Genomic DNA, 15312 nt, shown 5'->3' with positions numbered 1-15312 from the left:
TTAACTTAAGGGGGCTGAATAATTTTGCACGGCCAATTCTTCAGTTTTTGATTTGTTAAAAAAGTTTGAAATATCCAATAAATGTCGTTCCACTTCATGATTGTGTCCCACTTGTTGTTGATTCTTCACAAAAAAATACAGTTTTATATCTTTATGTTTGAAGCCTGAAATGTGGCAAAAGGTCGCAAAGTTCAAGGGGGCCGAATACTTTCGCAAGGCACTGTAATTACTGCTCTACACACCTTCCCTATTCACATACTGTCCATACTGTCTATACAGCATCATATACATATACTGTAGATTTATATTCCGGACCTTAACATTGCTCCTTCTAATTCTTAATTCCTTTATTTTTATTTGTGTGTATTGTTTTGTATTGTTAGATATACTGCACTGTTGGAGCTAGAAACATAAGCATTTCGCTGCACCTGCGATAACATCGACAAAATATGTTTATGCGACCATTAACATTTGATTTGATCTGATGTTGCGTGTGTGCTCGCACATGCGTGTGTGTGTGTTTGTGTGTGTGTGTGTGTGTGAGAGTGAAAGGAGGGATGTGTGTTTCCCTCCTACAATATGTGATATTGTATCTCCTTTTGTCCCTTGTGCATCAGCGGGCCTCTACATAACCTGGGCATTGGTCTAGATTTAAATCACAGTGGCAGCAAGGACAGAACTGAGAGACGTGTACATCACAGTGCTGGAACTACTCTAACACAGTGAGGCGCTGAACCACGTGTGAACATGCATTACCGCAGCAAGACATGTAAATCTGCTGCTTTAGCTGCATAAGTGGGCTGTTTGCAGAGCAGGGACAAGTCCATTACAATCATTTCAATGCAGTAGTGGGCATTTAATTCACATTGAAAATTGCTCCAGATTATTTATCATATCTTATCAATTTGATGTGTAGGTCAGATTTAATGCCAGCCTGGCCGCAGATCTGAATACACTTTAGCTACTGTTCCCCTGACTAGCGATATACAGTATCATCAATATATTATTGAGTGGCATTAGGTAGGTCCACAATGCAAAACAATGTTTGGGAACCACTGGTCTAATCAACCTCTGTTGATCTTCTGATGTAACTTATGTGCATCCTGACACACACACACACACACACACACACACACACACACACACACACACTCATCATTCATCATTCACATGCTTGCTATGATGTTCCTCCCACTCCTTGCCATTATAGGCAATTCCACTGTCTGAAAAAAAGAGAGAGGGAGAGAGAAAGAGAGGATGAATTATGAATCATGGAGAGGGGCTTCGCAGGCAGCAACAGAAAGTTTGAACATTTAATGATTTTCGCCAATGCAGCAGAATGGGTAAAGAAAGAGCTTTCCTATCGTGTGTTAACATTGCCGGAAGGTTCCATTGATGTTTTCAGAGTGTTTTCTTTGTGCTGGGTTGCGGGATAGTGACAGCGTGAGGGCATGCATCGTTCACAGGTGAACCTTAAATCAGTTTGAGATTAAAGTGGAGGATGGTTTATTGGCTTTATCTAAGGTGGATGAGATGCAGGAGAGAGGCTGAACCCTGGTAGATGGAGATACCTCAGGGATCAAACACTCTTCGGGAGGTATTCATTATACCTTCTCTAGAAAGTACAGATGCATCATGCTCCATGTTAAACAGAAAGCGCTACTGTAGTTTGATAATGACCTCTAATGCGCTATTAAATTCCCTACTTACATTATACATCAATCTGGTTTCCTAGGTAGTATGCTATCAATCTGGTTTCCTAGGTAGTATGCTATCAATCTGGTTTCCTAGGTAGTATGCTATCAATCTGGTATCCTAGGTAGTATGCTATCAATCTGGTTTCCTAGGTAGTATGCTATCAATCTGGTATCCTAGGTAGTATGCTATCAATCTGGTTTCCTAGGTAGTATGCTATCAATCTGGTATCCTAGGTAGTATGCTATCAATCTGGCATCCTAGGTAGTATGCTATCAATCTGGTTTCCTAGGTAGTATGCTATCAATCTGGTATCCTAGGTAGTATGCTATCAATCTGGTATCCTAGGTAGTATGCTATCAATCTGGTATCCAAGGTAGTATTCTGCTGCAGGTGTTTTTTTATAATAGCCTACATGACCTTAGATTTATAAGGTTCTATCTGCAAAAATATGATTCTGAGATAATTGGATTTAACATTCCAAACCCTCATTGGTAAAACATGTTTTATCTTGTATTCTTTATGGCTTAACAACGGGAGAATATTACCTAGGTAGAGGACATTGTACAGAACAAGGCTATGTCAATAACTCAGTGTTGACAAAATGCAGCTAGAACCTTAGAATTCCTGTTGAATTGATACAAAGACAAAGAAGGAAGGGACAATAGTGCTTATCGGTATCTCTGCTGCTCTGCTCAGTGGGCTACTTGTCATGGATTCCGTACCAGTTGCTTGAAACAGGTTGATTGTATCAGTTGGTTTTACAATTTAGGGTTTTGTTTCACAGCTAAACTGTGTGAATGGATATCATGGTTGTGAGGGGTTTGGAATAAACTGTTCACTTTAAATGTAGATTATTGGTATTCATCATCCCATTACTTCTGTGTGTGTGTGTGTGTGTGTGTGTGTGTGTGTGTGTGTGTGTGTGTGTGTGTGTGTGTGTGTGTGTGTGTGTGTGTGTGTGTGTGTGTGTGTGTGTGTGTGTGTGTGAGAAGGAGAGTCGGGGGGGTAGGGGTGGATGCCAGCAAGCAAGCCACAACGTGCAAGGATGAGGTGGGGGGCATAGGAAAAAAAGAGAGGGGGAGAAAGAGAGGGAGGGAGTAGACAAGATCTGCTTCTCAATGTGTGAGCGTTAAGCAGAGGAGCTGCTGCCTGCTGTAGGTGAACACACAGAGACTTTCAGAAGATGTTCTCAGTGAGAGGGGAGCTGACAATGGCCTTCCATATCATGCTCAATCTCCTGGACTCCTGGTAATACAGCAGGATCTTCATTTGATCAGGAAATGTAAAACTTGTAGTGTATTTGAGGTTTAAAAAGGATTCTGAAGTTTAATTTCCCGATGAAATTTCAAACGTGATCTTCCCTTACGAAAAATGTATCAACCCCTGCAAAAATGTGCATTAATTATAATCCACATAATAATTCACATTTCCTGTTGTTGCAGGATTATTTTCCTGCTGTAGCAAATTGGCTCAAATTAAGATCCTAAATCTGTAGTTAAGATTCTACCTGCAGAGTGCTGTGTCTTATTCTCGTTTGGTGGTTTAGTCGCTCAGTGGCTCTTCTTCAGTGGTACGGTGGATGGGAGCAACCTTCTGCAGCGTCAGTCAGTCAGTCAGCTTCACTAATGCAGAGAGATCAGTAGCTCCTGTCTTAGTAGCAGGAGAGAGAAGGGGAGAGAGAGAGAGAGAGAGAGAGAGAGAGAGAGGGGAGGTGAGAGAGGGTGAGAGAGAGAGAGAGGGTGAGCGAGAGAGAGCGAGAGAGAGAGAGAGAGAGAGAGGAGAGAGAGAGAGAGGGTGAGAGAGAGAGAGAGAGAGAGAGGGTGAGAGAGAGAGAGAGGGTGAGAGAGAGAGAGAGAGGGTGAGCGAGAGGGAGGGAGAGGGGAGGGAGGGAGAGGAGAGGGAGAGGGTTAGCAGACCGCATGGGGAGGCGGTGATCACTCTGGCTAACGCACAACGTAGCACAGCGCAGCGCCACTCTGAGAATGAGAGAGAGTGAGAGCTGGGCTAGCTCAGCTCTGCAGCAGGACCCGTCGTCCTTCCCTCCATCCTTGCATCCCTCCGTCTGTCTGGTGAAGTGGTTGTTTTTGCTCGGGGTGAACGGTTACGGAGTAACGCCGGTCATTAATGCTCTCTCTGTCTCTCTGCCGCTGCTTTGCAGGAGTGGTGCCAGCCAAGAGGAGCCCCAAGCTGGTGGTAAGTACAACACAACTCTCCTCTCCTTCTTCTCCTCCCTTCTTCTCCCTTTCCTCCTCTGCATGTGTTAGTGTTATTCCCCCGGTGCATGCCTGCTTTCTACTGGATGGATGTGGGGGCTATTTAAAGAACAAAAGACATGGAGCCTTCCATATACCTCCCCTGCTCCTTTTCTTTCTCCCCTCTTTCTCCTCTCTCTCTCCCTCACTGTCTGTGACCTCCTTTTCTTTCTCTCTTTCTGAAACTCCCCAATGCTCCCTCTCCCTGTCTTTTCTCTCTCCATATTATATATCTCTTTCTCTCCCGCTCTCTCTCCTATCCTCCCTCCACCTCTCCCATGCTGTCATACTATCAGCGATTAAGGTTGGCCTTGGTGCCCTGGTTGAGTCGTTGTATTAGTGACCAGCTGGTAGGGGTGGCATAGGGTCATGGATGAGGGGAAAGAGGGAGGAGGGAGGGGCTGTCATAGTAGTGGTTTGTGTAGAGGAGGATAGATGAACAAATAATGAGGGAAAGACCTGAAGGAAATGTTAGAGGCATTCTATGGGAGTGACTCACATGCTTGAGCCCAGAGGTACAGTGGACAGAGAGGAGGAGAGGCACACTAGCTACCTCAGTGCTGGAGCAGTAGGATGGCCTCTCCAGGGACAATAACTTTATTCTGAGGTTTAAAGAGCGAATGCCTCCTCATCCTTAACACACATCTTAACCTGATATGAAGTCAATACCGGCTATGAGGAGACAACACTAGAGCTGTAAATAACACTCAGCCCATGGCATCCCCTGGAGCCTCATCCAGAGGGTAAAGTTGTCCCTAGAATGGATCCTAGATCCGTTTTGTGTTCTGCCACCCTATTGGTTTAAATCAGTATTTGGGGAGGCAGCAAAGGAGGAACACTCCACTCATAGTGATTTTATGCTCCCAACTGTGTTTTTATTATGACTGTTTATCAAACCTTAGCTCGTCATCAGGTAAAGGGAGGGTGGGCTAAACCTAGTTCAGTGCCAAACTGGCAACTTCTACCCACAGCCATCCACAGAGTATGTATACTATAGGAATGTGGATAATACATTACATACATATTTCAGCGTTCCTGTTAACAGGAAGAAGGGCTATTTGGGATTAGGGATTAGTGAGATATGGCATCGGTCATAGATGGGGCATCGCTGATTGAGGTCATGTGACAGGGTGGGGGAGGGGAAGGGCTCTGTAAGGGTTGAGCGGGGGCAATGGTGACCCTGGTCGGTTGCCACTGTCAATTCATTTTTCACGATGGGAAAGCAGTCTTTGTGTTGTATCATTGAAATGTCAGGCTGCATGCAAGTCTGTGTCAGCCTCTAAGCGCTGTTCTGCCTCTGATGCTGGGCTTTAAAATATGTTCTTAGAGTACACTGCCATTTGCAAGAGTGTTTTTGTTTCTACTAACAAGCTTGGGTTTGCTTTTCCTCTCATTCATGATGTTGATTTTAATATTTGATCAACCATAACAAATATCATAGAACTGTCAAATGTCTTAATGTATCTAGATACAACCTGATGACATGGTTTCCTTGGCCTGAACCTGTATGTTCAATGTGTTAGACACCTCCAGGTTTTTCATATTCCATTTTGACAAGCTTCTTCAAATGTCCCACAGTCTTAGAACCAAGCTTAGAGGTCTTATATTCAGTGAATTGCACTGAACTGAATATATCTTTTTTGTATAAAAAATATATAAAAAACTGAAAACTAGTGCTATTGGCTGAGAGGTTTGGTACATTAATTCTGTACAATTGTGAAAATGATGATAATGCCCTTTTAGTGTAAGAGCTATTTGAGAAGACCGTCTGAAATTTCAGCCCATTTTGGTAGGAAGCATTTCTCGCCTTCCTGGTGTCATGATAAATGGGGGGACATGAACGTAGTGTGTGTATGAATAAACACATCGTGTTGTCTTATTGTAATATAAAGAAACTATTCAGAGACTGTTCTGTGTGTGGGCGTCATAGAAACCATGTCATCTCTCCCGCACACCGTTAGAATGCAGCTCTTACTGACCGACACAATCAATTCACTTGGTGTTTCTATGATAATGACCTTGGATGGTTGTTTCCTTATTCTCTCTCTCGACTACCTTCCCTTCTTACTCATCTCTCTTTTTTCACTCCGTCTTTATTCTGTCTTCTCTTATTCGGCCCTCTCTTTCTCCTTCTTTCTCACTATCACCTCACCTTCTTGTCTTATCTCTCTCCCCCCTTTCTCCCTCCTTTCTCTCCCTCCCCATTCTGCCCATTCAGCAGCAGCTGGAGAGGAAGGACAGTCAGAGCAGCTCCCAGCACAGTGTGTGCAGCCATCGCAGCACCCACACAGACTCTCCCAGCCACCCCTCCTCCAACATGCCCAGTGAGGCCGTAGGCCCCCCTCCGGCCGCCCCCACTCAGCTGCTGCCTGGCCTGCCTCCCCTGCCCACCCAGGACCCTGGAGATGGTACCATGACCCTCCAGAAGAAGCCAGACCCCTTCAAGATCTGGGCCCAGTCCAGGAGCATGTATGAGAGCAGACGTGAGTCATCAGTCATCACTTCACTGTGGTTGTTTGGCACAACTGAAGTGTAGGTTCAACAATGCTGCCGAACACAAATGCATCAAAAATGTATAAACTTGAGTGAATGAGCCTGGGATCTGATCATCATGCCTGTTGATTGGTGGAAAGAGAGAAACTCTTGAAACTTTTCTGATTATTCTGTTGGGATTAGACTAGGCAGTGTATGAGTGTGTTTAAGTAAGTGGGTGTTGCATTGTGTCCTGGAGGTGAAGCATTGTTAAGTACTTTGTAGGAACAGCTGTGTGTGTGTGTGTGTGTGTGTGTGTGTGTGTGTGTGTGTGTGTGTGTGTGTGTGTGTGTGTGTGTGTGTGTGTGTGTGTGTGTGTGTGTGTGTGTGTGTGTGTGTGTGTGTGTTTGAGTCAAACCTGACTCTGTGACAGAAGATGTCTCGGAGAGCTTAGTCTCCTTCAGACACAGACGTGTTTCTTGCTCTGTGAGGCTATCGACACCTCTCAATATAGGACTGTGTAGGTCTGATGCCAGCGGAATTAGGGACTAGAAATGCAGGATCACATGCATCCTACCTTGCTGACGACTCAGAAATGAAATATATGGTATATCCAGTGTTGACACAAGCCTACGTCATGAGCTACTTGACAAAAATAATGTAGATGTTCTCATCAGCAGAAAAAATAATAATCATCTATTTGAACAATAGTGTGGTGCATACAATACGTTTTCCTTGTTCTAACCCTAAGAATTGGGAATGATAGAAGGTACACTGGGCGATAGAAGGCAGCCCCGTTTTGAGTTGTAAAAGCAGAAACATCTGTTCTTAAGACTCTCCCCCATATCCTTTGCAGTCACAACTCAGGTCCTCCATTATTCATGAGTGGAGGAGGGCGCCACCCCACTTATTTACTATACTCACTACAAGTCTCTTGAGAGAAATGGTTTGCTCTCCAAACAATGGGTCATTCATTTCCATCTAGGAGCCAATATGATGACTCCTCGAGAAAAACAGTTATTCTTTATTAAAGAGTCTGGTCATTTACAGTACATTGCAACATATACAATTAAACTGAGTGGGGAGACAAGCAAACATAACTTAGTGTAATAGGAATGTAATGTTGTTTTCTCAAATGCCATTTGCACTTTATAAGAGGCAGGCTGTTGCAGGTCTGGCAACAATAATGTGTTTACATTCATGGTGTATTAAAAATGCATCCATTATCAGAATAAATTCATTATGTGTGCACGTGCAGCTTGTGTGTGTATGTATGTATGTATGTCAGTGAGTAGTGCTAGTTGCCTGCCAGCCTCAGCCTGTTTGTGTGTGTGCTAGCAGGTGGTGTTGCAGTGCTGGTTAATCAGTGCAGGTGGTGTTGCAGTGCTGGTTAATCAGTGCAGGTGGTGTTGCAGTGCTGGTTAATCAGTGCAGGTGGTGTTGCAGTACTGGTTAATCAGTGCAGGTGGTGTTGCAGTACTGGTTAATCAGTGCAGGTGGTGTTGGCCGTGTACTGGTTAATCAGTGCAGGTGGTGTTGCAGTGCTGGTTAATCAGTGCAGGTGGTGTTGCCGTGCTGGTTAATCAGTGCAGGTGGTGTTGCAGTACTGGTTAATCAGTGCAGGTGGTGTTGCCGTGCTGGTTAATCAGTGCAGGTGGTGTTGCAGTGCTGGTTAATCAGTGCAGGTGGTGTTGCAGTGCTAGTTAATCAGTATGTAAAGTAGAGCCAGTAGAATCTAGGTCTGCTGCTGATTGAATATTAACTGGGCCTGGTGATCCCTCCACCATGGAGCTGATCTTACTGTTTGTTGGGCTGGATTATTAGAATGGGTTAGAGTTGGAGATGGGGGTTGAGAGGAAAGGAGAGGTATTTAATGTGTGCTGGTGCGTCTGTGTGTCTGTCATGGACTCATATCAGCATTATGGTGCTCTGTGGTGTTGGTGGTGTCAGGAGATAGGACAGAGATAGGACTGAGACAGGGCTAGAGATGAGACCATGCTGGGACCCTCCTGCAGAGGATATGTTTTCTGACAGTTACAGGCTGTGCTTGCGTGTGTGCGTGCAAGAGAGAGAGATCTGCTGTGCTAGGGACAGTGATCAGTGGAAGGCTAATGACTTATCCAACCTGACACACACACACACACACCAACCACACACACACACACACAGACAGACAGACAGACACACAGGCAGGCAGACAGACACAGACACAGACAGACAGACAGACAGACAGACAGACAGACAGACAGACAGACAGACAGACAGACAGACAGACAGACAGACAGACAGACAGACAGACAGACAGACAGACAGACAGCTAGCTAGCTAGCTATAAAACCTGTCCATGCCCTGTGTTCAGACTGGCCCTGTGGGTGAACAGACTAACACCAAATTTCCCGTGTCCTCTCACAGCCACGCATGTTTGTGTTCCTCAGAGAGAGACGGAACGAGATAAAGAGGCAGAGAGTTAGAAGGTCACATTCATAGAGAGCATGTACATGGCATTTGTTCCTCCTGTCCTCTGGGAGCCAACCCTGCACCTGAGAGAAGGAGCCTAATATGCCCAGTGATGCAGAGGAGGGGGTGTTCATACCAGATAGTTTAATAACATTTGAATTGAAATGTAGTCCAACGCCAGGATAGTGGGCTTGAATCCCGGGACCACCCATACGTAAAATGTATGGACGCATGACTGTAAGTCGCTTTGGATAAAAGTTTCTGCAAAATGGTATATATTATATTATGAATACTGAACTTAATTGCAGTGTATTGATTAATGCAACAGTCATGTAGGTTTAACTTTCTGAGTGTCAGGTCTACTCCCTGTTTCACCTCCACTGAGCTCTTGTGTTGTGTTTTTCAGAGCCAGATTGCCAGGAGCAGGAGATCTTCCTGTGGCGGAAGGATACAGGTTTTGGGTTCCGCATCCTGGGAGGAAATGAGGCCGGAGAGCCGGTGAGTATCTCTGCACCGTTCCTCCACCATATCCCTTGTCTGTCACAGGTTTTTGGATGCACCAACGAAAAGCAAAAGGTTTGTAATGGGATCTTTTCATGCAGCACACCATTCATTTACAGTACTTTCGGAAAATATTCAGACCCCTTGAGTTTTTCCACATTTTGTTACATTATCAGTTATCATGGACTATCCGTATTAAAAAATGTTTTAAAATTGTTTTTTTTTCCACTCATCAATCTACACACAATAACCCATAATGACAAAGCAAAAACGTTTTTTAAATTTAATTTGTTTTAATTTTTGTATATAAACATTTTTAAAATTAAATATCACATTTACATAAGTACTCAGACCCTTTACTCAATACTTTGTTGATGCACCTTTGGCAGTGGTTACAGCCTCGAGTCTTCTTGGGTGTGACGCTACAACCTTGGCACACCTGTATTTAAGGAGTTTCTCCCATTCTTCTCTGCAGATCCTCTCAAGCTCTGTCAGGTTGGATGGGGAGCATTGCTGCACAGCTATTTTCAGGTCTCTCCAGAGATGTTCGATCGGGTTCAAGTCCAGGCTCTGGCTGGGCCACTCAAAGCTATTCAGAGACTTGCTTTGTCTTGGCTGTGTGCTTAGGGTCGTTGTCCTGTCGGAAGGTGAACCTCCGTCCCTGTCTGAGGTCCTGAGAGCTCTGGAGCATGTTTTCATCAAGGATCTCTCTATATGTTGCTCCGTTCATCTTTCCCTCAATCATGACTAGTCTCCTTGCCGCTGAAAAACATCCCCATAGCATGATGATGCCATCACCATGCTTCACCGTAGGGATGGTGCCAGGTTTCCTCCAGACATGACACTTGTTATTCAGGCCAAATTGTTCAGTCTTGGTTTCATCAGACCAGAGCATCTTGTTTCTCATGGTCTTAGAGTCTTTGAGTGCCTTTTGGCAAACTCCAAGCGGGCTGTCATGTGCCTTTTACTGAGGAGTAGCTTCTGTCTGGTCACTCTACCATGAAGGCTTGATTGGTGGTGTGCTGCAGAGATGGTTGTCCTTCTTGAAGGTTTTCCCATCTCCACAGAGGAACTCTAGAGCTCTGTCAGAGTGACCATTGGTTCTTGGTCACCTCCCTGACCAATGCCCTTCTCTCCTGATTGCTCAGTTCGGCCGGGCGGCCAGCTCAAAGAAGAGTCTTGGTGGTTCCAAACTTCTTCCATTTAAGAATGATGGAGGCCACTATGTTCTTGGGGACCTTCAATGCTGCAGAAATGTTTTGGTACCCTTCCCCAGATCTGTGCCTCGACGCAATCCTGTCTCGGAGCTCTACAGACAATTCCTTCCACCTCATGACTTGGTTTTTGCTCTGACATGCACTGTCAACTGTGAGACCTTGGGGCGGCAGGGTAGCCTAGTGGTTAGAGGGTTGGACTAGCAGCCAGGTTGCAAGTTCAAATCCCCGAGCTAACAAGGTACAAATCTGTCGTTCTGCCCCTGAACAGGCAGTTAACCCACTGTTCCTAGGCCGTCATTGAAAATAAGAATTTGTTCTTAACTGATTTGCCTAGTTATATAAAGGTAAAAAATATATACACTGCTCAAAAAAATAAAGGGAACACTTAAACAGCACAATGTAACTCCAAGTCATGAAATCAAACTGTCCACTTTGAAAGCAACACTGATTGACAATACATTTCACATGCTGTTGTGCAAATGGAATAGACAACAGGTGGAAATTATAGGCAATTAGCAAGACACCCCCAATAAAGGAGTGGTTCTGCAGGTGGTGACCACAGACCACTTCTCAGTTCCTATGCTTCCTGGCTGATGTTTTGGTCACTTTTGAATGCTGGCGGTGCTTTCACTCTAGTGGTAGCATGACAGGGAGTCTACAACCCACACAAGTGGCTCAGGTAGTGCAGCTCATCCAGGATGGCACATCAATGCGAGCTGTGGCAAGAGTGTCCAGAGTGTCCAGAGTATGGAGGCGCTACCAGGAGACAGGCCAGTACATCAGGAGACGTGGAGGAGGCCGTAGGAAGGCAACAACCCAGCAGCAGGACCGCTACCTCCGCCTTTGTGCAAGGAGGAGCAGGAGGAGCACTGCCAGAGCCCTGCAAAATGACCTCCAGCAGGCCAAAAATGTGCATGTGTCTGCTCAAATGGTCAGAAACAGACTCCATGAGGGTGTTATGAGGGCCCGACGTACACAGGTGGGGGTTGTGCTTACAGCCCAACACCGTGCAGGACGTTTGGCATTTGCCAGAGAACACCAAGATTGTCAAATTCGCCACTGGCGCCCTGTGCTCTTCACAGATGAAAGCAGGTTCACACTGAGCACATGTGACAGGCGTGACAGAGTCTGGAGATGCCGTGGAGAACGTTCTGCTGCCTGCAACATCCTCCAGCATGACCGGTTTGGTGGTGGGTCAGTTATGGTGTGGGGTAGCATTTCTTTGGGGGTCCACACAGCCCTCCATGTGCTCGCCAGATGTAGCCTGACTGCCAATAGGTACCGAGATGAGATCCTCAGACCCCTTGTGAGACCATATGCTGGTGCGGTTGGCCCTGGGTTCCTCCTAATGCAAGACAATGCTAGACCTCATGTGGCTGGAGTGTGTCAGCAGTTCCTGCAAGAGGAAGGCATTGATGCTTTGGACTGGCCCGCCCGTTCCCCAGACCTGAATCCAATTGAGCACAACTGGGACATGTTGGTGGATGGGACATGTCTCGCTCCATCCACCAACACCAAGTTGCACCAAAGACTGTCCAGGATTTGGCGGACACTTTAGTCAAGGTCTGGGAGGAGATCCCTCAGGAGACCATCCGCCACCTCATCAGGAGCATGCCCAGGCATTGTAGGGAGGTCATACAGGCACGTGGAGGTCACACACCAATAAAGGAAAATCTTGCTTGTTTGTAGGTGACCAAATACTTATTTTCCACCATCATTTGCAAATAAATTCATTAAAAATCCTACTATGTGATTTTCTGGATTTTTTTTCTTCTCATTTTGTCATAGTTGAAGTGTACCTATGATGAAAATTACAGGCCTCTCTCATCTTTTTAAGTGGGAGAACTTGCATAATTGGTGGCTGACTAAATACTTTTTTGCCCCACTGTATATAGACAGGTGTGTGCCTTTCCAAATCATGTCCAATCAATTGAATTTACCACAGGTGGAATCCAATCAAGTTGTAGCAACATCTCAACAATGATCAATGGAAACAGGATGTTCCTGAGCTCAATTACGAGTCTCATAGCAAAGGGTCTGAATAGTTATGTAAATAAGGTATTTCTGTTTTTTGTTTTTATTAAATGTGCAAAAATGTCTAAAAACCCTCTTTTCGTTTCGTCATTATGGGGTATTGTGTGTAGATTGATGAGAATTTCAGCTGTAATGTAACAAAATGTGGAAAGAAAGCCACTGTATACATGACTGACAATTAAGCATTCCACAGCAAGACTGGAAGCATAAAACATGTATCTGCATTCCCCATGTCTGGTTATTACATCACGTGTTACATCATAAATAAACACTAAAGTTCTGAATTAAACAGCACTGCTGCGTGATACTGCGTGTTAAAAGGGCAGCTGATGTACTGAACCCTCAATATTCTATTACAGCCTCATCACTATGTTTCCTGTCAGAGTCCCTGCCTTTTGGGTTTTCTTTGTTAAGCTTCAAACACACACACACACACACACACACACACACACACACACACACACACACACAACACTCATTCTGTGTCAGCTCACACTGTGATGCTCGACCGAACCAACAGCCTCATAGTCTTCCTTCTCTCTTCTGTCTACATCAGTTGTTCTCCCCCACTCTCTCCCTCTAATTTGAAGCAGTAGAAATGTAGATTCCACTGTCTGTTTCTGTGTCTCTGAGAGATATGACTGGTGCTGTCTGTTACATGAGGTAGGCCTGCGTGCTGTTCTTAGGAGATTCATTTAGGCAGACTTAGACAGAAGGTGTTGGTTATGTGGCATATTTTTCTTTCAGAGACATGAACAGAGAGAAAGTAGAGAAAGGGAGTTATATATATACTCTATATATATATTATATACTGTATATATGCTGACAGGTATATTAAATCAAGCACACACCCATGCAATCTCCATAGAAAAACATTGGCAGTGGAATGGCCTTACTGAGAACCTCAGTATCTATCACGAGATACTAGGAGTGGTGGGTGGAATCAGGCGCAGAGAGCAGGGTTCAGTAGAGTGTCAATTTATTCTCCGGCGCACAAAACGGTCACGCCAACACACAGGGCGCATACAATTAACCAGCCCAAAACACAGGACCAAAATAGTCCGGAGAATACATACACGAAAAACCACCATACGACAGAGTAACAAAAACAATAAACCAATGACGACCTACAAAGCTACAAATGAGACCTGTGCTGACACAAGCCACTAACATAGACAATCACCCACAAACAAACAGTGCAACCCAGGCTACCTAAGTATGATTCTCAATCAGAGACAACTAATGACACCTGCCTCTGATTGAGAACCATACTAGGCCGAAACATAGAAATCCCAAATCATAGAAAATCAAACATAGACTGCCCACCCAACTCACACCCTGACCATACTAAAGAAATACAAAACAAAGGAAATAAAGGTCAGAACGTGACAGTAACTTTCAACTTGGGACCTTCATAGGATGCCACCTTTCCAACAAGTCAGTTCGTCAAATTTCTGCCCTGCTAGAGCTGCCCCAGTCAACTGTAAGTGCTGTTATTGTGAAGTGGAAATATCTAGTAGCAACAGCGGCTCAGCAGCGAAGTGGTAGCGCACACAAGCTCACAGAATGGGACCACCAAGTGCTGAAGCGCGTACCGAGTTCCAAACTACCTCTGGAAGCAACGTCAGCACAATAACTGTTCATTGAGCTTCATAAAAGGGGTTTCCATGGCCGAGCAGCCGCACACAAGCCTAAGATCACCATGCACAATGCCAAGTGTCAACTGGAGTGGTGTAAAGCTAGCCGCCATTAGACTCTAGAGCAGTGGAAACTCTGTAGTGATGAATCACGCATCACCATCTGGCAGTTGGACGGACAAATCTGTGTTTGGAGGATGCCAGGAGAACGCTATCTACCCAAATGAAAATCAAATGTATTTATATAGCCCTTCTTACATCATCTGATATCTCAAAGTGCTGTACAGAAACCCAGCCTAAAACCCCAAACAGCAAGCAATGCAGGTGTAGAAGCACGGTGGCTAGGAAAAATTCCCTAGAAAGGCCAAAACCTAGGAAGAAACCTAGAGAGGAACCAGGCTATGAGGGGTAGCCAGTCCTCTTCTGGCTGTGCCGGGTGGAGATTATAACAGAACATGGCCAAGATGTTCAAATGTTCATAAATGACCAGCATCGTCAAATAATAATAATCACAGTAGTTGTTGAGGGTGCATCAAGTCAGCACCTCAGGAGTAAATGTCAGTTGGCTTTTCATAGCTGATCATTAAGAGTATCTCTACCGCTCCTGCTGTCTCTAGAGAGTTGAAAACAGCAGGTCTGGGACAGGTAGCATGCCCGGTGAACAGGTCAGGGTTCCATAGCCGTAGGCAGAATAGTTGAAACTGGAGCAGCAGCACGGCCAGGTGGACTGGGGACAGCAAGGAGTCATCATGCCAGGTAGTCCTGAGGCACGGTCCTAGGGCTCAGGTCCTCCGAGAGAGAGAGAGAAAGAAAGAGAGAATTAGAGAGAGCATACTTAAATTCCCACAGGACACCAGATAAGACAGGAGAAGTACTCCAGGTATAACAAACTGACCCTAGCCCCCCGACACAACCTACTGCAGCATAAATACGGGAGGCTGAAACAGGAGGGGTCAAGAGACACTGTGGCCCCATCCGATGATACCCCCAGACAGGGCCAAACAGGAAGTATATAACCCCACCCACTTTGCCAAAGCACAGCCA

At 45.2% G+C, this 15312-nt stretch overlaps 1 protein-coding gene across 11 annotated transcripts in view; it reads left to right on the top strand.

Moving 5' to 3' along the window:
* Window positions 1-15312, top strand: part of LOC112222264 (membrane-associated guanylate kinase, WW and PDZ domain-containing protein 1-like) — a 206503-nt gene that overhangs the window by 172040 nt on the left and 19151 nt on the right. For 10 of the 11 annotated variants that reach the window (XM_042304037.1, XM_042304042.1, XM_042304032.1 and 7 more), the window contains exons 13-15: window positions 3857-3891; window positions 6169-6433; window positions 9286-9377. In XM_042304037.1, the coding sequence (XP_042159971.1) occupies window positions 3857-3891; window positions 6169-6433; window positions 9286-9377 (392 nt within the window). The remainder of the gene's footprint in view (window positions 1-3856; window positions 3892-6168; window positions 6434-9285; window positions 9378-15312) is intronic. The other variant, XM_042304033.1, reaches the window with a different exon arrangement.

Source organism: Oncorhynchus tshawytscha, linkage group LG22, assembly GCF_018296145.1.
Source record: "Oncorhynchus tshawytscha isolate Ot180627B linkage group LG22, Otsh_v2.0, whole genome shotgun sequence".
NCBI classification, from domain to species: domain Eukaryota; kingdom Metazoa; phylum Chordata; class Actinopteri; order Salmoniformes; family Salmonidae; genus Oncorhynchus; species Oncorhynchus tshawytscha.
The sequence above is the reverse complement of the archived record's forward strand: the minus strand, read 5'-3'. Positions and strand labels throughout refer to the sequence as shown.